Genomic DNA, 21,338 nt, shown 5'->3' on the forward strand with positions numbered 1-21,338 from the left:
GCATTAGGGACGATATCAGTTTAAATACAGCAGAGCAGAGACTGTTAAATACAGATAAAAAAAAAAAAAAACAATATCACATTCAGCTGTCCCACAGTATAAAAATATTTGATAAATGATAGGCATAATGTTGAACATTAGCATTAGTGTCTGCACAAGCTCCGCCGCACATCCAGTGTATCTCATGCAGTGCAAGTGCTGACCTCATCACATGAATGCCACGCTCACTCAATGTGTATCTGCCGTTCAAACACACTCATAGACACATGGCGCACATATGACGGCTTCAAATCAGTCTGATGCTGGTGGCGGTTTTAACTCTTGTCTCTCAGACAACAAGCCAGCAGAGCTTGTACACTTCAGTTCATCATTCAAAAACTGAAAATTTCAGTAATATAAAGTGAAAAAATAAAAAATATATTAGCAGAGGATGCAGATATTTATACATGTAAAAGCCACTGCAGTCAGAGTCATAGATTAGCTGTTAGCACAAGTTGAATGCAGTGCTCACATGGGGGCGGATGACTGAATTTGGCTCGCACCATTTACTAACCTCTTCTCCCTCTCCCCTCTGCTCTCTTTACTACGGCTTTTAATAAAACTGGCAAAATGGCCAGAAATAAAATATAGTTTTTGATTAAGTCTCCACAGGAAACAGTAGATGAAATCCCCCGGATGAGGCAGAAACATATAGATCCCCTCCTGACAAACTTTCTTTAGATCTCCTCCACTTCCTTTTCATGACATCAGGGAGAGGTGTAGGGCAGGTGAAGGTGTGAAATTAAAGGTGAAAGGTCATAAGGTCAATGCAGGGGTTGGGTTCACACCACTGAGGAGGAGTTTGGCAGGCCCTGGATAGTGGTGGCAGTGGGCGTCCCACTGATGGCATTGAAGATGTGCAGTGAATCGGGAAGAGGACTGCGTATCCCATCATCCACTGGACTGATCTATGGAGACACAGAACAAAAAAAGAGCAAGAATGATCAGAAATTATCACATGCAACACATAATCCAACACTGCAGCGTGTTTGAAATCCACATGGAATCTGAACATTTTTTTTATTAAAGAAAAAAAGAGGCAAAACAAAAAATATAGAACAAAAATAAAATAAAAAACAAAATAACAACAAAAAAATAAGACAAGACCAAACAAACGAACAAACAAACTGAAACAGTTCTTCACATTTTCTTCAGTGATTGTGGCATCAAATCTACAGAAATTTGCATGTGGTGTTTTAATTGACCTTTCACTAAACTCTACTGACCAAATCCTGCATTGTAACTTTTATCAGCCATATAATCAGACAATTATCTTAGACGATTAATTTTTAAGGATCCATGTACAGTTTGATTTTAACAGTGAAAATACTTTTGTCTGTCTTTCTTCAGACATTACAATATTCTATATTACTTGCTAAATTTTGAAACACCAAAAGTGCATCAGGTAACAGTAGCTACAATATAATACATCAAACAGACATCATTCATGATTTTACATCACGAAATGGGAGATTTATACAATTGCAATTTATACAGCTTGCAACTTTATGTATTTAAAGGAGAAGTCCACTTCCAGAACAACAATTTACAAATAATTTACCTTGTCATCCAAGATGTTCATGTCTTTTTGTCTTCAGTCGTGAAGAAATTATGTTTTTTTGAGAAAAACATTTCAAGATTTTTCTTCATATAATGGACTTAAATTGTGTCCCCGATTTTGAACTTCCAAAATGTAGTTTAAATGCTGCTTCAAAAGGCCCTAGCACGATCCCAGCCGAGGAAGAAGGGTCTTATCTAGCGAAACGGTTGGTCATTTTTTTAGAAAAATAAAAATTTGTATACTTTTTAAGCACAAAAGCTTGTGTAGCACAGGCTCTGGGATGTGCATTCTTTAACGATTCATTCATTTTGAACAAATCTTTAATGTGACTCGGGAAGAACGAGTCGTCTCGGTGAGTGATTTGTTCAGTCGCGCAACATCCTATTAGGTTCTGTACTGGAATTAGTTCACCTGTGTCAGATCTTCAGGTTTTTTTATTGAGTCGTTCGTTCATCTTATGGGGCTGTCACGTGATGAATGAACGACTCGAACCCGAAAACTTGTCAGATAAGAGGTGAGGTGAGCTAATCATAGACTAAAGACCCAGGTAAACAATAAATTAATCTTTTCTGTTTCTTATAGCATTATAGTTTTGTCTTGTTTGTAGTGTGATCAACGTTTGTGTAAGCAGTAGATGTGTTAGGGAAGTAACAAGTAACATTTTAATTATATTTTGCTATAATGAACAAAATTTCATTATTAACTTGAAAAAAGATTCGTTCATTTTGCTGAATGAGACTCAAAAGTCTGAGTTGGTAAAATGATCTGAACTTCCCATCACTACTACGAATTACATTCATCGTCTGTGTACTCCATCTTATTTTCGCCTACAACTTCAGAATTGTCTGACATTGTTGTACCTTTTTGTTTGTAAACAGCGTTTGACTTGTACTTTCTTAGCCTTTGCACGTTCGCTTTGTAAACACTGGGTCGTTAGTTCCACCTACTTTCTGCGTGACCTTTCGACATGATTCAATAGTACGTGGACGCGCATCCGAGAGCCTGTGCTACACGAGCTTTTGTGCTTAAAAAGTATACAATTTTTATTTTCCAATAAAAATGACTGATTGTTTCGCCAGATACGACCCTTCTTCCTTGGCTGGGATCGTTTAGAGCCCTTTGAATCTGCATTTAAACTGCATTTTGGAAGATCAAAATTGGGGCACCAATGAAGTCCATTATATGGAGAAAAATCCTGAAATGTTTTCCTCAAAAACCATAATTTCTTCACGACTGAAGACAGAAAGACATGAACATCTTGGATGACAAGGGGGTGAGTAAATTATTTGTGAATTGTTGTTCTGGAAGTGGACTTCTCCTTCAAGCTAATAAGAAAAAACAGAGCTGAGAATTTCATAGGTAGCAGAAAGCATTATTTAAAATCATTAAAAAAAGCATGCAGTAACTTGGGTTTAAATAATTTACCATTCAGTCTGACCATGAAAGCAAAAGTGGAAAAGAAAATGGAGAGATTAAAAAAGCATTAAAAGACATTATACATAAGTATCAGAAAGTTAGGATAGTTCACCCAAAAATCACCTGTCATAATTTATTTACTGTCAGGTTGTTACAAGCTTGTATGAGTTTTTTTCTTATGTTGCACACAAAGGAAGACATTTTTAAGAATGTTGGTAACTAAACATTTGACGGTAGCCATTGACTTCCATAGTATGGAAAAAAATCAGTGGATACCATCACCTGTTTGGTTACCAACATTCTTCAAAATGCCTTCTTTGGGCTCAACAGAATTAAGACACGCATACAGGTCTGGAACAACATGAATGGTGAGTAAATGATGACAAGGTTTTCATTTTTGGTTGAAGTTTCCCATTTAGGTCAGTGTGTTTGTGTGTCTTACAGGCTCATGCATAATGGCGGACAGCTCTTTAGTGAGATCTCTGTAGTTGGCCTTCATCTCGTCATGATACTCCTGCTGATCTTCTTTAATCAGACGCTCATTAACCCCTAAACCAAGACCACACGCCTCCACAAACTGCCTGCAAAACACCACACGAATACACACAATTTTAGATTTTAATTTAAATATCGAAGCGTAGACAATTTCTTGACAAAATAATTTTGTGCAGCTGTATAAAGCTGTAATCTAGACAAAGGTGGCTATTTTGAAAAAGCACAAGTAGAAGAGTTAAGATTCGATTTATCATGTTGACATACTAGTGTTTTTGTGTTATTTCATAGGATCTTTTACCATTTTTAAATCACTGAGCTGTTGTGCAGTTTACCTTTAGTTCAGTGTGAGCTCATTATTATTTATTTCATATAAAAGTCTGTAGGATAATTTACATTTTTTGCTTTTTTTGCAGTAACATTGTAAAAATGATTACAATTTAAATAACAGTTTTCTGTTTCAGTACATGTTAAAATGTAATGAAACTGCTGCTTATAAGGCTTGTTGTGATAGTCGGTGTTACCGGTGTTCCACCGTGTTTTCTGATTTTCAGTGGTGTTTTTTATAATTAAACTTTTTGGAAGTTACTTGTTATGGTTATATAATACTTGTTTGGTTAATAAATTAATCATTCTATGTTTAATATAAGTGAGTTTGTTGTACTGTTTTGGTGTTGTCTATTTAATCAACTGACACCGAACTGCTGCTAATTCAAAAGTGAAAATAACATGTGCACGGCCATTTACAAGCACACGCAGATTAACCGGTGGGAAATTTTCTTCACCGTCACATCCCTACTGCTTATTTTTATGGAAACCATGATATATTTTTTTCAGGATTCTTTAATAAATAGAAAGTAACAGGATTTATTTGAAATAGAAATCTTTGGTAACACTGTATGTCTATACTGTCAGTTAAAAAAAAATATATATATATATATCATGTAAAAAAAAAATTATATATCATATACGAAAAAAAAAAAACGAAACATATATATCGTATTGTATATATGCAATGATATTTAAAATAATTTTAGATGAATGACTGCTTAGAGACTAAAGTGCGTGTTTTACCGGAAGACTTCTTTCAGCTGTTTGACTTTGTTGTCTGGGAATTTCTTAGTGCTGGCATCATCCAGGAAAGCTCTGGCATAAGCAAGAGGGCCGGCATTTACCTAAACAGAGGCAAAAGACATTATAAAACTTATTGCGCAAGAAGTCATGTGTTTGTGTGTGTGTTAGCATGTGTTTCTGTACCTGTACACTGATGCTTCCCTGTAGTTTGAGCTGTAGTTGGATCATGTCCACATCACTGGAGGAACACAGCTGTCTGATCTCCAGCACCTTCTTACTCATCTCATCAATGGCTACCTCAATGGGGTTCAAATCCACATGGTGCTGATACATCACCGCAATCCGCTTCTTCACATACGGGAAACAGTGTGTGGCTGAGAGATGAAGAGAAAGAAACAAAGATGAAGTCTAACCATGAATAAAGTTATTAATATTATCATTAATTAGGGCAGTCAAAGCTAACACATTACAAGGGCATTAAAAGGTTAAAATGATAAACTGTTTGAATGTGATTATCTCTCTTTATAGTATATTAGAGCTTCTTCTCTGTCTAGACTCCAGCTCTACTTGCTTTGGAGATTCACTCAACCAACTTCATGAGATGCTTTTAAAAGGAACCTCCGGGTAATAAGACTCACATGGCTTATTATAATGTAAATGATGTCTCTTACTGAAATATGTAGTAGAAAACCCATACAAGATTTACATTATTTTAAAAATCCACGTTTTATACATATTTTGGAATATTGGGGGTGCCGTTATTTCGATTATGTGAAATGGTTGCACTTGGTGAGCTATTGGTGCTACCTTATATATTTTTACCACAGCACAACTTGGAAAATAAAATACTGATATGATGACTAGAGCTACTGAAAGAGCTTACAGGTGGCAACAGATATGAGTGTAGGCTTAAACCAAATGCCATATCACTGATTTTTCCCCACAAAGAGTGTAAACACCCATGGATATCGAGTGAAATCCATGCTGAGAAACTCCTTTAGTGTCTGCGGTGTCATGACAAGCCTTGGCATGTTTACATCCTGCCAGGATGCCGTCTAGCTTTTCTCGTTTCTGCCATTTGGAAGCTCTTTCAGTAGCTGTGGTCTACTGAAAGCCTCAAAGGCATCAGGGCTAAAGTGTACTGAAGTAGTTGAGATGTATGCTAATCCTTAAATCAGCGACACAGAGACAGTCTGGATCAGCGCTGTGAAGATAAGAGCTGTACTTTGTGACAACTGTCAAACAGCACTAATGTCAAAAAGCAATGAGACTCGGGTGACAATCAGATTTTTTTTCATCATGGGACTCTCTGCAAGCGTCAGTCAGTTATCTCTATCTCTTGTCACTTTGGCCAATATGCGGTGTGTAAGTTTGTGTACTCACTGGTGAGTATAGTCCTGCGTTTGCACTGTTCCTCTATGCCGCCTTGTTTTTTGCCTGAAATGGTGAAAGGCATCTCAAAGACAAATCGACGGATGTTGTGGCTCCTCTCAAAGTCTGTTTTTCTCTCCAGCAGCTCCTTCTCCTCCAGGAATGGGGTGACATGTGTCACTTGGATGTAGGCATACTTAGAGTCCAGATCCTTTGGATTAATCTGCACCAAACAGTAACACAGCTTTAGCTAAAAGGCAGTTGTAATTGTAGTGCTGGTTAAGATACACTGTTCAACATGGGTTAACTGTCTGGACTTAATAAATTTTGAAATCTTTCAATCTTCTAGAAAAATGAAATCTTACCAACCCCAAGCTTTTGAAAGGTAATGCATAAGCTGAATATGTGCTATTTATATATGATTTAAATATGCTATACTGCATGTAAACGTGACACATTGACAGATCAGTCAATCTCTTAGTGTCTAAGGTGGACGTTTCTTGGCCAGAATAAATTGCAATGTGAATCAGACTTTGTTCTGACAGTCAGAAATCTGATTATGCAAAACTGTAACTACATTTCTTACCTTGCCAGAATCCTGGATCATTTTGACATTCTCAGCTCCAAACTTTTCTGAATACAGTTTAAGGAGTCTTTGTGAGATCTCAGACAGCGGGGTGAATTTGGGCTCCTTGTATACGTATTCTTTACCGTCTTCATCCTCGAAGAACCCCTAAAACAAGCACATCTGAATTAGTCAGATTGAAACTCAACTTCTAAAACCCGTTCCTGCAACTAATCAAGCTACTTGCCTACTAATTTTTGAATACTAACATAGTCACAGGACACAACTATTTTCAACGGTAATCTGGGAATACTGGGATGTATAAAATCTTTACAGTGTTGATGATAAATCCTAATTTTTGCACAGGGATTATGACGACTTTTACACTCAGAAGGACAACACACATGTAGAACTAATGTTGAGATTACCTCGTTCATCTCAGAGTCATTATACTGGTACTGCTAGAAACACAAACCACCACAGTGACAGAAACAACTCATCAATGACTGCACACAGTCAGAAAAACACTTCAGATCAGAGGACTACAACGAGACACGCACTGCTGTTTGGCTAAACACGCATTTTAGTCACAAACTAAATTTTTGAGTTGGGCTGCACAGGTTTAGAAAACGGTGCTGTAATCTTAGAAGTCATTTAATTAAAAAGAATACAAAAAATAAGAGAAATAAATAGCTGAATTGAAATACATTTGGGAAGTTGACTATTTTAAAAGGCATTTAGCTTTTTTTTAGGGCTTCTAGTTAAAAAAAAATAAAAATAATCACCAGTTATTCACATTTATACCAATATGTGCTACCAAAAGACATTACATTATTGTGGCAGATAAGAACATATTGGAAAGACGTTACAAAAATGACGTTCAAAAATCACTGAATGCAAGCTTATCACTGGTCAAAAAGTCACAACATACACTTTCCATGAAAGAGAAGTACACATTAACATACTTCTGAACCGAATTACAAAAATAATATACTTGCATGCAATTAAAACAATGTAATATCAAAGTTTCACATTTTAAATCAAAGTGCACTTTTAAAAATTGTACTTAAGTTTAAGAAACATAGTCATGAAAGTGTCTAAATTTTAAGCACAATAAATTGGCCTTTTATTTCACTAATAGTAATATCTGCAAGTAGGGTGACCACCTGGAAAGGGGGCTGTTGCGGAACATAGATGTAATTTTGAGGGACAATGCGGGACACGTGTGAGACTGATACATTTTCTACTGTTATGCTGTGTAAATACAGATTACATGCTTTATCATATGCACTGATCTGTGTTTCTGAGCGTGCACATGCAAGCGAGAGAAAGCGCATGTGCACGCATGTCATTTTTATAAGAGTGAAGAGAATCCGCTTGTGAGAAAAGAGATTTGTGCTTGCACATTTTGATGCGCCCCACATTACAATAATGTACTCTAGAAACTTTAAATTAACGCCATAAAACCGCCTCAAACTAACTATTAAAATAAGAAGAAAGTCGCGCCTTTTTTGGTTAAAATGAATGGAGAGCATTGTGTTTTTCCATGTGTGCTCGACCATTTCTGTCGGTGGCTCTAGATCACTTGATGAGCTTTCTTAAAAAGGTAAAAGAACACATGGACGTTTTCTTAATATGATCATTTAAAACCAACAGACTGATGAAAATGTGGGACATTTTCTTAATATGCGATGTGCGGGACAAGGGGTGAAAATGCTGTGCGGTACAACGCAAAGCGGGACAGGTGGTCAACCTATCTGCAAGTCCAATATTTTACTTTTAAGATTTGAAGTACACTATAAGTGCACATACAATACAATGAACTACACTCCTTTTTTTCACTAGGGTTATATATTCATATACTGTATATTTGAATCTATAAATCTTGATGTTAATCAAAAAACATTCATGGAGATGTTATGCGTTACCAACCAAATACAAAGCACACATAATTGCACACGTTAACAGACTTAAAGGTGTAATTCACTTCAAAAACTAAAATTTACAGATAAGGTACTCTGCCCCTTGTCATCCAAGATGTTCATGTCTTTCTTTCATCAGTCGTAAAGAAATTATGTTTTCTGAGGAAAACATTTCAGGATGTCTCTCCATATAGTGAACTTCAAAGATGCCCCTGAGTTTAAAGTTTTAAAGTGCAGTTTAAATGCAGCTTCAAAGGCCTCTAAACGATCCCAGTTGAGGAATAAGGCTGTTATCTAGCGAAACAATCTGTTATTTTCCAAAAAAAATGACAATTTATATACTTTTTAACCTTAAACGCTCGTCTTGTCTAGGTCTGCGTGAACTCTGTTTTTTCTGGTCCAATACAGTTAGGGTATTGAACACTTTTTCTCCTCCAACATCAAAATCATCCTACATCGCTGGAGAAGTACTGACCCAGTGTTTACAAAGTGAACATGCAAAGAAGGTCAAACGCCCTTTATAAAAAAAAAGGTAAAACAGCCATGTAGGTCGATTTTGAAGTTGGATAAGAAAGTAAGATGGGAGTTTTCCGACACCCTAACTGTACTGAACCGGAGTTCACACAGATCTAGACAAGACAAGTGTTTGAGGTTAAAAAGTATGTAATTTTTTTTAGAAAATAACCTAATCGTTTTGCTAGATAAGACCCTTCTTCCTTGGCTGGGATCATTTAGAGCTGCATTTAAACTGCATTTTGGAAGTTCAAACTCGTGGGCACCATAGATGTCCACTATATGGAGAAAAATCCTCTTTACGACTGAAGAAAGAAAGACATGAACATCTTGGATGACAAGGGGGTGAGTACATCTGTAAATTTTTGTTCTGGAAGTGAACTACTCCTTTAAGAAAATCAGTGTTTCAGCAGATGCAGGTAAACACACTGAGAGTCAGTAATGAGTGTTTGAAATCCTATAAATTATTTTTTTAAGCCCAAAGCTGAAGATACAACTTGAACACAGAAGTTTAGTAGTCCATGTTAGGCCACAGCTAGTTCAACTCAAACAAACAAGACTTACCGCTGCCTTCAGGCAATAAACCAGCAACGCATGATTTATATAACAGATAAATAAAGACACAATAAAGGGTCACTATAGAGCCATCCTGATAAAGAAATGATGATGATGACGCTGATCAGACTCACCTGACCGAAGAACGCTACTCTGAAATACGTTCCCAGCAAGCGCTTGCCCGTGTGCATGACCTCTGTGACCTTACTGTAGGCACGGTGCAGGGTGTCATAGAGGTGAGCCAGTCTCTGCCATAAACAAGAACAACAGGTTTATAAAACACATCAGATTTAACGGGAACATTTTATGGAAACAAAACCTTTAAATGGATAAAAATAAGTCTACCATAAAACATCCTTACACATTCATCACACACTAACACTCCTCATTTATTCAGCAGTGTGTGTGTTACTGCGGTACCTCAAAATCTCTGCGTTTCTCATAAATGGGAATGATGAGTTTGTAGATGTCAGAGATGAGCTCATAACGCTCCGCTTTCCATAATCCATCAGCACATTCCTCCAAAAGCTCCATCAGGACGTCCTATGACACACAAAGACAAAACACACCTAAAACCTTACAATGCAGATTTGTCGAGGTATTTTTATAAACATTATATAAAACTATGTATTTTTACTTTTTTTTTTTTTAGTTATTTTAGTACATCAAGTTAAAGTAAATGAAAATGAGAAATGGTTCTTTGTTAACTAGCTGAAATGAAATTATTAATTATTTTAACATTTATTTCATTAAAAGTAATGTGAGTAAAAAGAAATGTTTATTAATGGTTTTAGTTTTGCTTAACTATAATAACCATGCTTTAGAGGGCTGAAGGCTTTATCTTTCAGTCAAAGTGCAGAAATGATGGTTGAGTATCAGTCACAGTGTAAGCTCACTGATAATCACCATCAGTTACATGGATATGACTTTATTGCTTCCCACTTTTATTGTACTAATATTAAACCAAATCAGCACTGACACTCTATAATGCAGTTTCTTAATCTCATGCGATGGAACAAACAATGCATTGCATTTTGGTGACCAAGATAGCCATGTTTTCCACTTCAACATTAAATATTAAACATTAAATACGTTCTTAGCCATGATTGTGTAACGCGACGCAGCAGCAATTCCCATTGTACCTGTTAGGATATTCAGATATGGATACTCAGTGTATTTTTTAATAGATGGATTCCTATGGAGTTGTTCACCCAGATGATATTGTAGTAAAATACACATGTGGGAAGTCAGGGGTCAGAGATACATTTCTGCAGCTGTGCCCCTTACTTGTCTCATGCGCAAAAGAAACACAGATTCAATAATACTCAAAATGAATCAAGCACGTTACGGATGTAATATCACTTCTTTCATCTGTGTTGCTGCTGCTGACCTTTGATTATTACACTTTACCAAGCAAATGACCTGTTTTTATTTTTATTGCTTGCATTCAGTCTTGAACTTGCTTCTCCTGCAATCTGCTTCTAAACGGTGGGTTTCTCATCTGTTATATTGTGCAAATTTGTTTTTTGCTCCACATAATGGCTATTTGTTTCACCTCTGATGTGAACGAATAGTCTGCTTGCGATCAGACAGATATTCACCTCATTAAAGTGAACATCCTGCATCCCCACATCTTCCATCATGGACGCTTCTTCATCGATGTTTGGTGTGACCACTCTGAATGCAGTACAGCCCTGTTTAAACATGCCTGCACAAACACACAAACAACAACAACACTTTACATTTGCAGAGACTTTCCTGACGCACTGCCATTAAAAAAAAAAAAAAAAAAGCACACACACAATGTGATAGCAGCCAAGTATGTGATAATGCCTGGTAAAATAAGGTGAAAGCTCATCGCTTGGCGTGAGTCATGGTGATTATGTGTCTTAACTGCAGCAAAACGTAATGTAGTGTGTGATAACATATTATCAAGGACTTTATCAGACTTCAGGAACTAGAGAAAGAGATTTGAGGAAAAAGTAAAGGTGAGAAAAGAAACAAGACTGATATGGAAACCTTCAACATACTGAGTAATCAGTTATAGTAATTACAAACTGAAAAATTACTGTGACAAGACAACAATTACTACTGGAAGATGAGACTTAAAATTAGTTTAAGTCTTCTCAGCAGACCAGACAGTAGGATTTAAAAAAGTAAAAATCATATGAATATATTACTATTTGCTAAGACACTTAGCAAAACATCTAATTCTCAAGTTTTTTTTTTTAATTGTAAAAAAAAAAAAAAAAAAAATTCAACAATGCACATTTTTCACATATATAATATTTTGAATCTATATTCAAACTGTAGTTATAAACTGTATATATTAATGACTAAATACTGTACATTATATTTAATCCCAAAGTCCAACTCCTCTGAAACAAAACTGAAATGCTTTTGAAAAATGTTCATAATTTGGGCTCTTTCTACAACATAGTGATAAAAAATAAAATATATAATCTAAAACCTGGGGTGTGTAAGGCTTTTGTAAGGATAATATTTTTGAAAAAAAGTCTCTTATGCTCACCAAGGTTGCATTTATTTGATCAAAAACACAGTAAAAACAGTAATATACTGTAAAATGTAATTTATTCCTGTGATCAAAGCAGTCTTATTACTCCAGTCTTAGGTGTCACATCATGATGCTTGAGAAATCATTCTAATATGTTGATTTGCCAATCAAATCATTTATTATCAATGTTTTGTGGAAAGAGCAATACATTTACAGGATTTGTTAATAAAGAGAATATTTTTATGAATAGAAAAATCTTACTGACCCCAAACTTTTGAACTGTGGTGTAAACATTTAACCCTGCTGCAAGAAAAGTGATCAACAAGCATTTTTTAAAATAATTTATGTGAAATCTAAGTAACTTTATTATTAATATTAATTATGTGTAACTAGAAATATTTAATTATTGAATATTTAAAGTGTATTGAAAGTGCATTTAGCTTTGAATTCAAAATGTTTTAAGATTCTTTATTGATGAATGTTCAAAAAATACTATGGAAAAATACTTCTAGAATTCTCCAGCAGATGGTCACTGTTATACTATATTTAAAGTGTTCCTTTCTCAACTCCACATGACTAAAGATGATGATCCTTTGACTATAAGAGCATCATTACATGTGTTTGTGCATGTGTGTGGACGAACCTTTCCTCCTCAGGTACTCTGCCACCAGTGCTGCTACATGCACATAACACATGGCTGCCTGAAGACAACCAAAGCAGAAAACATGAGTTTCACAGTATGTTAAACATGCAGAAATATGTGTATGTGTGGGACCGTGTGTGTTTGTACCTCAGAGAGGTCTCCATTCTTCACATGGATACGGGCCATGCTGTCCAGCCATGTCTTGCGGAGTTCAGGTGTGCTGGCGTAAGATTTGGCCAGACTGTATTGCAGGTCCACCAGCATCTCGGGGTCTCTCTCGTGCTCCTTCATCTGAGCCGTGGCCATCAAAACAGTTCGGATCTTCTTGGTCAGATCTTTCACATCAGATGGGAATGCTGTGTTCTGAGGGAGAGAGAAGGGGACGAGTGACTGCGTGTGATTTGCCCCAGAACAAGCTATTATCCTTCAGTCCAAAACTATATATATATAAAATCAAGCACAATAATGTTGCATGTCCCCAAAAACTAGATCATTCCCACCATAATCAGATGCATCTCTGATCTTTCAGGATTTAGTGTTTTTACATGTGTGTATCTGAAATGAACTAACTTTGATAGTTTTATCACTGTTGGCACAGTTGTTGATGATCGACAGCGACTGCTGGAACCTCGTCCCTCCTATTCCAATGACATCAGCGATCAGCTGACTGACGCCGATCACCACCTGCGGAATTACAAATAATCCCATCGTTATGTTGTCATCATGCTGTCATCTAATCTAATAAAGACTGGATGAAATAATCCAGACACATCCAAACACTGTTACTTCAGCCTAATATATGATAAATGTGTCATTTTTCCACCTGCAGGTGTGTGCGGACGAAGGATTTGCGTCCAGTGTAGTCAAAGTTGCTCTTCATGAGGAAGTAGAGCAGATGAGCCGCGTCGCTCCGGATGGAGCTCAGTTTGGAGTTACAGCACTTCAGGATCTCATAGCAGAAAGATGCACACATATCTGCACGGCCCTCGAAAAATGTACATGGAAACTGGACACAAACATGAAAGAAAACAGCAAAGCAGCAGCGTGAACAGCGTGAAATTTGGAATGACATGAAGATTTAGCACTTTATTCTCAAATTCTCTTGTTTTGCCAAATTCGATTTTTGTTTTAGATTTTCTGGATTCCAATTTAATGATGTAATTAGATTTTAATTATAAAAAAGCATGACTAATAAATGTAATGCATAAAACTTAAAACAATTTAAAAAGTTATTACAATTTTGATAATAATAGGACTTTAACTTTTTTTTTTTTCCAGAAATTTGAATTTATCTGGATTGATGATCTAATCACTTTTACTATCAAAAATTGTGCTAATTAAACAAAGGCATAAAACATCAAACATCAAGCATAAAATAAAATAAAACGAAAATTTAACAATTCCCTTTTTTTTTTTAAACAAAGTATACATTTTTCTATCCAAAACTGTTGACATTATGCATTTTATGACTTGATTCCACCAATTTGTCTGTATTTTCCACCACACATAAATCGTAATTTATGTCAGATTTAGGGACAGGACTGTCACTTTAATAGTCTTTGATTTATGTGCTTATTCTACTATCACACTCACCTTGTAGATGAAAGTGCGAAGGGAAGTGAAGACCTGTTTGAGGGCTGTCTCTGATTGGTTGATTTGTAGGAAACAGAGATGAACCTGGAAGACTTTCTTCATGAGGGGATTGTGGCCATGATCCAAACTCAGCTGAGTCTGACCGCAAACAAACAAATAAAAACACACACTGTTATCAGTGAGGCATACAGCACATGAGCAACACTTGATGATGATGATGATGATGATGATGATGTCTGACCTTAAAGCCCATGATGAAGATGCTCAGTGTGTCCAGAACTGTTAGACAAACTTCTGTGGCAATGTTTCCTTCCAACAGAGACTGATTCAACACATCAGCATCTGAATGACTGTAATCTACAAACACACACACACATGAAATGAAATAGACTACAGTGGTGTAGACTACTTGTAGATTATTGTGATGTTTTTATCAGCTGTTTGGACTGCCGAGGATCAATTGGTGAGCAAGTGATGTAATGCTACATTTCTCCAAATCTGTTCTGCTGAATAAACAAACTCATCAACATCTTGGATGGCCTGAGACTGAATAGATTTTTTGCTAATTTTAATTTTGTGAACTACTCATTTAAAAAAAAACTCTTTATTTCATTTGATCTCACAAATGAATTAAAGCTGAAGCTATAATAGCTGGATTTGTGCGTGTCTCACTGTGGTTGTAGGTGTAGGAGTTGTCCAAGCTGTTGAGCTGCTGCAGTCTCATATGTAAGGCTCCTGTTCTGCTGCGGGACACAGGAAGAGTCTGAGAGCGTCGTTCGTGCACCACCGGCCCTGCACCCTCCAGAGTCCTGATGACAGTCAAAGTGTAACATGAACTTCAGAAGATTAAATTATGAGCTCATTAAACACTCACTCACAACAATAAAGCTTCTTTGATAATTATTAGTGGTCCACTGATTTGTGTTTGTAGCTGCTGTCGGTATCTTTAAAACATATTGGCCAATAACAGATAACATATATTTAGTGGTGTTTGTCCGTGCAAAACTCACCATGACAATGCTATAGTACTTTGGGTGGTTACATAGTCAAAACATACTATTATGAAACATTATTTATATATTACTTATTTCTAACATTTTATATTAGGGTAAGGGTTTCATTTGTTAACATATTATTTAATGGACCTAAGCTAAAAATAACAGTTGTATTTTTATTAGCCAACATTAATGCAAAGATTAATAAACACTGTAGCAGATATATTGATCACTGTTATTTAAAGTATTTTTTTTTCCCTTATTGTAAAGTGTTCCTATATATATATATATATATATTTCATTATATATAGAGCACAGCACAAATGAGTACACCCCCTCTAGAACTTAACAAACTCAGCAATTATTCTTTACTTAGAAGACATGTTAGGGTTCTTTTGAGATGTAATGTTCCAACAAGCCTGCTTGATCAATTACCAAAGAAGAACGTCAAAATTATTCAGAAAAATAAGATTTTCTTATCGAAGTGATAAAATGCTGTGTTGTAAAAATGAGTACACCCTCCTGAAAGCTACTAAATAAAAAAATTAAAAAAAGAGTGCAGGTTTAAAGCAATTTTTGATCAACAGGTAAGCATATTGAACCAAAACTTTTAAAGGCAAGTAATGTCCTGACAGGTAAAAGTGTTATATAGCCTAATAAATCATACTCAGACTTAATGCTAGCAACAATGGGTCCACTTGAGAGGAAAACTACCACACTGTAAAAAATAAAAAACACAATTTGTTGAGTCTCCTTAAAATAATTTGTTACCCAGCTACCTTAAAATTTTAAGTTGGTTCAAATCAAATATCTAAGTCACTTAGTATAATTTAACATTTCAAGTTGAATAAACTTTTTTTGAGTTGACTGAACTTAAAATTTTAAGGCAGTCAGGTTACAAATTATTTTAGGTTGACTCAACAAATTGTTTTTTTTTTTTTTTTTTTTACAGTGCAGGAGATTTATTTCTTAGCATAAAAGAGGACAATGCTACAAGAGGAATACCAAATTATTTTTAAGTGTGAAAATACAGGAGAAGTAACACCAACATTCAAAAACAATTAACTTGTGAAAAGACTTCTGAAATAATCCTGAAATAATCAGGTCTTTAAATAAGTTTTCATTTAGTGGTGAGTGAAAAAGAAAAGAGCACGAGAAATGCCATGCAAGTGTCTCAGAGTCGGCAAAAGCTATGAAAAGAGTGGCACTTTATCTCACAGAGTACGACGCAGCCTGCAAAAGTGACATGCATGGTTGTTGTTACCACTAGAATTACCTACTGGAGCCAAAGCACAATAAACTCATTGAACCTCTTCCAAGACACATATTTACAAATTATAGACTTCTGGGAATCCATACTCTGGTCTCAAGAGACCAAGTCAATCATTTCAGATCCAAAAGCATCCAAAATGTTCTGTTATTGCTAGAGGAGGAGTACAGTGGAGAAGTGCCTGGTTCCCATAGTAATGTTTAGTGGTAGTAAAGCTTTTATACAGGGATGTATGAGTGCTGAAGGTGTGAGGGAGTTGTGCTTTATCAATGCTGTCATGAATTCACACACCACTGTGTGATTTAATGCAAAAACCTGAAACAGAAGATGCTACCCTCTCCACATTCCCTGCATTGTTGGGCACATTTCAACATGATAATAAAGATATTCATTCTCCCATCGAGAAAATCCTTCAGTGGACATTTATTTCACGCAATCTTAAAATTCTTGAGCAGCTGTGGGGGATTCTGTAAAGATTAGCTGAGCAAAACTCCCCATTAATGACCAGGGCATTTAAGCAGGTCGTCCTTTAGGAGTTAAACAGGACAGATGTGAAACTTTGTCATGAACTTGTACTCTCAGTGCCAAGAAGGTTCAGAGCAGTGTACTTAGAGTTATGGAGGACATATTAAGTATTAGAATATTATACATTTGCTGAATTAAATCTAGGGTGTACTCATTTCTGCAATCCATCATGTAAACAAAACTGGTTAATTTACTTATTTTAAAGAAAATATTGACATACATTTTTTGTTTTTATTAAGTATATGTTTAATACATTTTAATTTTGCCATCTTCCCATGAATTATATTAGTGATCATTAAGAAAATACATATTTTGTTTTTTTTTTCAGAGGGGGTGTACTCATTTATGCTGTGCACTGTATTTACATTCTACTATTATAAATATATGCAATATTAATAAATGCTTGTAAAACAAAAGAAATGCAGATTAAAGACATTACCTTGCAATTTGCCTCTTTCCCATATATCTGAACTGATGAAGACACACTCTGAAATCAGATGAGAAATGAATGATCAGACAGGAGTGCGTGTGTGTGTGTGTCCAGAAGTACAGTAATACAAGTAAATATTGTGGGGACATTTATGGTCCCAATGAGGAAAACATCTTATAAATCATACAGTGTTTTGAATATCTAAAAATGCAGAAAGTTTTGTGTGAGGAGTAGGTTTATCTGCAGGGTTCATGTAAATGAGGAGAAAATACAGTTTGTACAACATAAAAACCATGGATATCCCCCCCCAATAAACATGAAACCCAACGTGTGTGAGTTGTGGAGCTGAAGTGCAGCACTTACTCTAGCAGACTAAAGAAGTTCATCAAGTCTGTGGGTGAAGCTTTATTCCAGTAGTTGAACAGTGCATCTAACACACAGCAAACACATCGGTCATACAACAGACAACTAAAATACAACTGAAGCAGGTTCATATAATCTCAGAGATCTCATGTACCTTCAGACATGCTCTTTAACACGTGCAGGAAGCACATTAATACGCTCTTCACTTCAGATTGATCCAGTTTGTCACAGCGAAGCAAAGAACTGCCCAGAACCCCAGCGACATGACACTGAGACAGAGAAAACTAGATCAGACATTCACAGAGCACAAAACCACTGACACTTCTGGACACTTAAGTCACACTTGTCTGAAAATCTTTACAATATACAGTATTAAAATGACAGTTTTATTATATAAACATTATTTGTTTTTAAGTTTTAAACCTTAACTTTCATTTATATAATATTTCAATTCTATTATTTACATACAATAATACAATAATTAATTCAGTTTTAGCTTGGTGTTTGTGCTATCACTTTTTAAATTAAACTATATTTTGTTTGATCTACTGCAGAAAAAGATGCTTAAGTGTCCAAATACTTTTTGGGGCATCTGTAAATACACACTCAGGCAATTATTAGCACTCACACACATGCACATTTACTAACACACACATCCACCTCCATCCACCACATGCACATTCTCATAAATGTCATGTTTAAATGTCACACACAAAATGACAACCACAATATAGTAGCACTAATGCACTGCACACATTCAAAATGGCAAATCACATGTTCAAGAACTGCTGTTTCCTTACAGGATGTCACAGACAGGGAGGAGATCAGCAGTCACACACACATAAGCTGCTAATGTATCTACCATAGAACAGCACTGGATAGAATTTCCCCCATTTTCCCCTGCCAGCAGATCCTCAGTGTGACAGCAGCGTGTGGAAACTATGAAACCCACAAAATACTGCGTCTGATTATTCACTTCATTTATCATGTGGCTACAGAGTTGGAGACTGAAGCACTGTTTTTGGACTGATTCAAATGCAACAAAAGGAAAGAATATCAAAGAGAGATCATTCAGTGCACCACAGCGTTCCTGGAGTCAACAGATTTACTGACTCAGCTTCCTTTGACTGAAAGCATCAGCTGTGGATTTAGGCACAAGATCTGCCCTGTTATGTCTACAAAGTACAGATGTACTGACAGAGATGTCTGCTTTCCACTGGAAGATATCTCAAAGAGGTCATATCATGACACAGAGTTAGATGTATTCCTGAAACAGAATCTCCAGTCCAAAAGACCATTTATACAAGCAAACAAACAAAGCCTAAATATGTAATCACTATAAAACTATTTTATTCAACATCCATATCTAAATAATGTGCAACTAACACACCTGGTTGAATTAGATGACTAGAGGATAACAAAAGGTGTTCTGGTGTGACTGCAGTTAAAATGCAGTTTATTTGTTTTCATTTATATAATATTTAAATTTTATTATTTACAATACAATAATACAATAATTAATTCAGTTTTAGCTTGGTGTTTGTGCTGTCACTTTTTAAATTAAACTGTTTGGTTTGATCTACTGCAGAAAGAGTTGCTTAAGTGTCCAAATACTTTTTGGGGCAGTTAAAATGCAGTTTATTTGCAAAAGAAAAAAAAGTATAATGTAAATCCTGCATATAATTGTGTAAATATCTGCATATTTACACAATTATATACACATGTAATATAATTCTAAAACAGTAGAATCAAATAATTCTGACTGATCTAACGTTCCTCAGTTTTAGTCTTTTTAAAACAAACAAACAAAAACAGTAATATTAACACATTTTGTTAAATGCTATTGTGTTAAATGTGCATATCAAACAGCAGTTGCTATTTTGTAGCATTTTTCACTCAAATAATGGTTTAAATCAGTAGTTCCAGAACAAAAATTTACAGATAATTTACTCAGCCCCTTGTCATCCAAGATTTTCATGTCATTTTTTCTTCAGTCGATAAGAAATTATGTTTATTGAGGAAAACATTTCAGGAATTATCTCCATATAGTGGACTTCTATGGTGCCCCCGAGTTTGAATATCCAAAATGTAGTTTAAATGCAGATTCAAATGGCCCTACATGAACCCTAGCAGAGAAAGAAGGGTTTTATCTAGCAAAACGATCGGTCATTTTCAAAACAAATGGACAATTCATATACTTTTTAACCTCAAACACTTGTCTTGTCTATGTCTGTGTGAACTTTCTGGTTCAAGACAGTTAGGGTACGTCGAAAAACTCCCATCTCGTTTTCTACCCCAACTTCAAAATCGTCCTACATCGCTGCAGAAATACCGACCCAGTCTTTACAAAGTGAACATGCAAAGAAGATCAAACGGCCTTTACAACAAGGTAAAAACCTTTAAAAAATGTAAAACAGCGTTGTAGGACGATTTTGATTTTGAAGAAGAAAATGAGATGATTTTTTGACATACCCTAACTGTATTGACCCGGATTACAAAGAACACCCATGCGTACTGCAAAAAGGACAGATTGTTTCGCTAAATAAGACACTTCTTCCTTGGCTGGGATCATTTAGAGCCATTTAAAGCTGCATTTAAACTGCACTTTGGAAGTTCAAACTTGGGGGCACCACTGAAGTCCGCTATATGGAGATAATTCCTGAAATGTTTTCCTCAAAAACATAATTTCTTTACAACTGAAGAAAGAAAGACAGGAACATCTTGGATGACAAAGGGGTGTGTAAATTATTTGGAAATGTTTGTTCTGGAAGTGAACTAATCCTTTAAAAAAGCCCTGCATTTTCAAAAACCTGCACATATTTTTATTATTATTCACACATTTATGGTGCAAGACACAATAACACTCTAAATAAAAGAGAGGCTATTACGACATTGTTTATTAATATGCATTGTAAACTTCATTTGTTGTTCACTGCTGTGCATTGTTTTAGAATGTTATGGCATCATTTCAAAGACATTCATGTTCTTGATTATTATCTATGTGCTTGCTTATTAAATCAGGTTTATAGCAGATGTTAACAGTGGTTAACAAGCATTATTGTAAATGAAGGACGAGGTTGGGCAGGGTTGCTATAAATCAATAAAACTCAATTGATTAGATAACAACCCCGTCCCTCTCTTGTCAATCACTGTCACACCACCCCACCACACAACACACTACATCGCATTCACCATTTGAGGCGCTACAGGGCCCCTCTGCACCTGCCCGCCACAGCCCTGCAGGGGGCCCTAGTGCTTTCAGCTTTATGTGTTTCCCTGTGCCTCTCAGCCATGTTTGTCATGTTTAATATCGATAACATCACAATGACAGAGAATGTTTGGAATCTTTGAGGTACTAAATGACTCTAGTAAGTTTTCCCTCTTGCTGTAAGTACTGTGGTCCCCCTGCAGCCACCCACCACAGCCCTGCAGGGGGGACTCTGTAGCGCCCCAACTGGTGGGTGTGATGTAGTGTGTTGTGTATTGGGGTGGTGTG

At 35.9% G+C, this 21,338-nt stretch overlaps 1 protein-coding gene across 4 annotated transcripts in view; it reads right to left on the minus strand.

The window, feature by feature from the left end:
• Positions 1–530: 530 nt before the first annotated feature.
• Positions 531–21,338, minus strand: part of zmp:0000001200 (dedicator of cytokinesis protein 9) — a 105,564-nt gene continuing 84,756 nt past the window's right edge. For all 4 annotated transcript variants that reach the window (XM_051118900.1, XM_051118899.1, XM_051118902.1 and 1 more), the window contains exons 35-53: positions 17,997–18,111; positions 17,843–17,909; positions 17,489–17,536; positions 14,932–15,068; positions 14,501–14,616; positions 14,260–14,397; positions 13,490–13,672; positions 13,237–13,350; positions 12,814–13,029; positions 12,667–12,724; positions 11,110–11,216; positions 9,929–10,051; positions 9,643–9,756; positions 6,540–6,686; positions 5,966–6,176; positions 4,766–4,956; positions 4,583–4,683; positions 3,459–3,597; positions 531–947 (exon numbers count right to left, since the gene is read on the minus strand). In XM_051118900.1, coding sequence (XP_050974857.1) covers positions 822–947; positions 3,459–3,597; positions 4,583–4,683; positions 4,766–4,956; positions 5,966–6,176; positions 6,540–6,686; positions 9,643–9,756; positions 9,929–10,051; positions 11,110–11,216; positions 12,667–12,724; positions 12,814–13,029; positions 13,237–13,350; positions 13,490–13,672; positions 14,260–14,397; positions 14,501–14,616; positions 14,932–15,068; positions 17,489–17,536; positions 17,843–17,909; positions 17,997–18,111 — 2,451 coding nt within the window. In that variant the 3' untranslated portion in view covers positions 531–821. The remainder of the gene's footprint in view (positions 948–3,458; positions 3,598–4,582; positions 4,684–4,765; positions 4,957–5,965; positions 6,177–6,539; positions 6,687–9,642; positions 9,757–9,928; positions 10,052–11,109; positions 11,217–12,666; positions 12,725–12,813; positions 13,030–13,236; positions 13,351–13,489; positions 13,673–14,259; positions 14,398–14,500; positions 14,617–14,931; positions 15,069–17,488; positions 17,537–17,842; positions 17,910–17,996; positions 18,112–21,338) is intronic.

Source organism: Labeo rohita, chromosome 9 (genome assembly GCF_022985175.1).
Source record: "Labeo rohita strain BAU-BD-2019 chromosome 9, IGBB_LRoh.1.0, whole genome shotgun sequence".
NCBI lineage: Eukaryota > Metazoa > Chordata > Actinopteri > Cypriniformes > Cyprinidae > Labeo > Labeo rohita.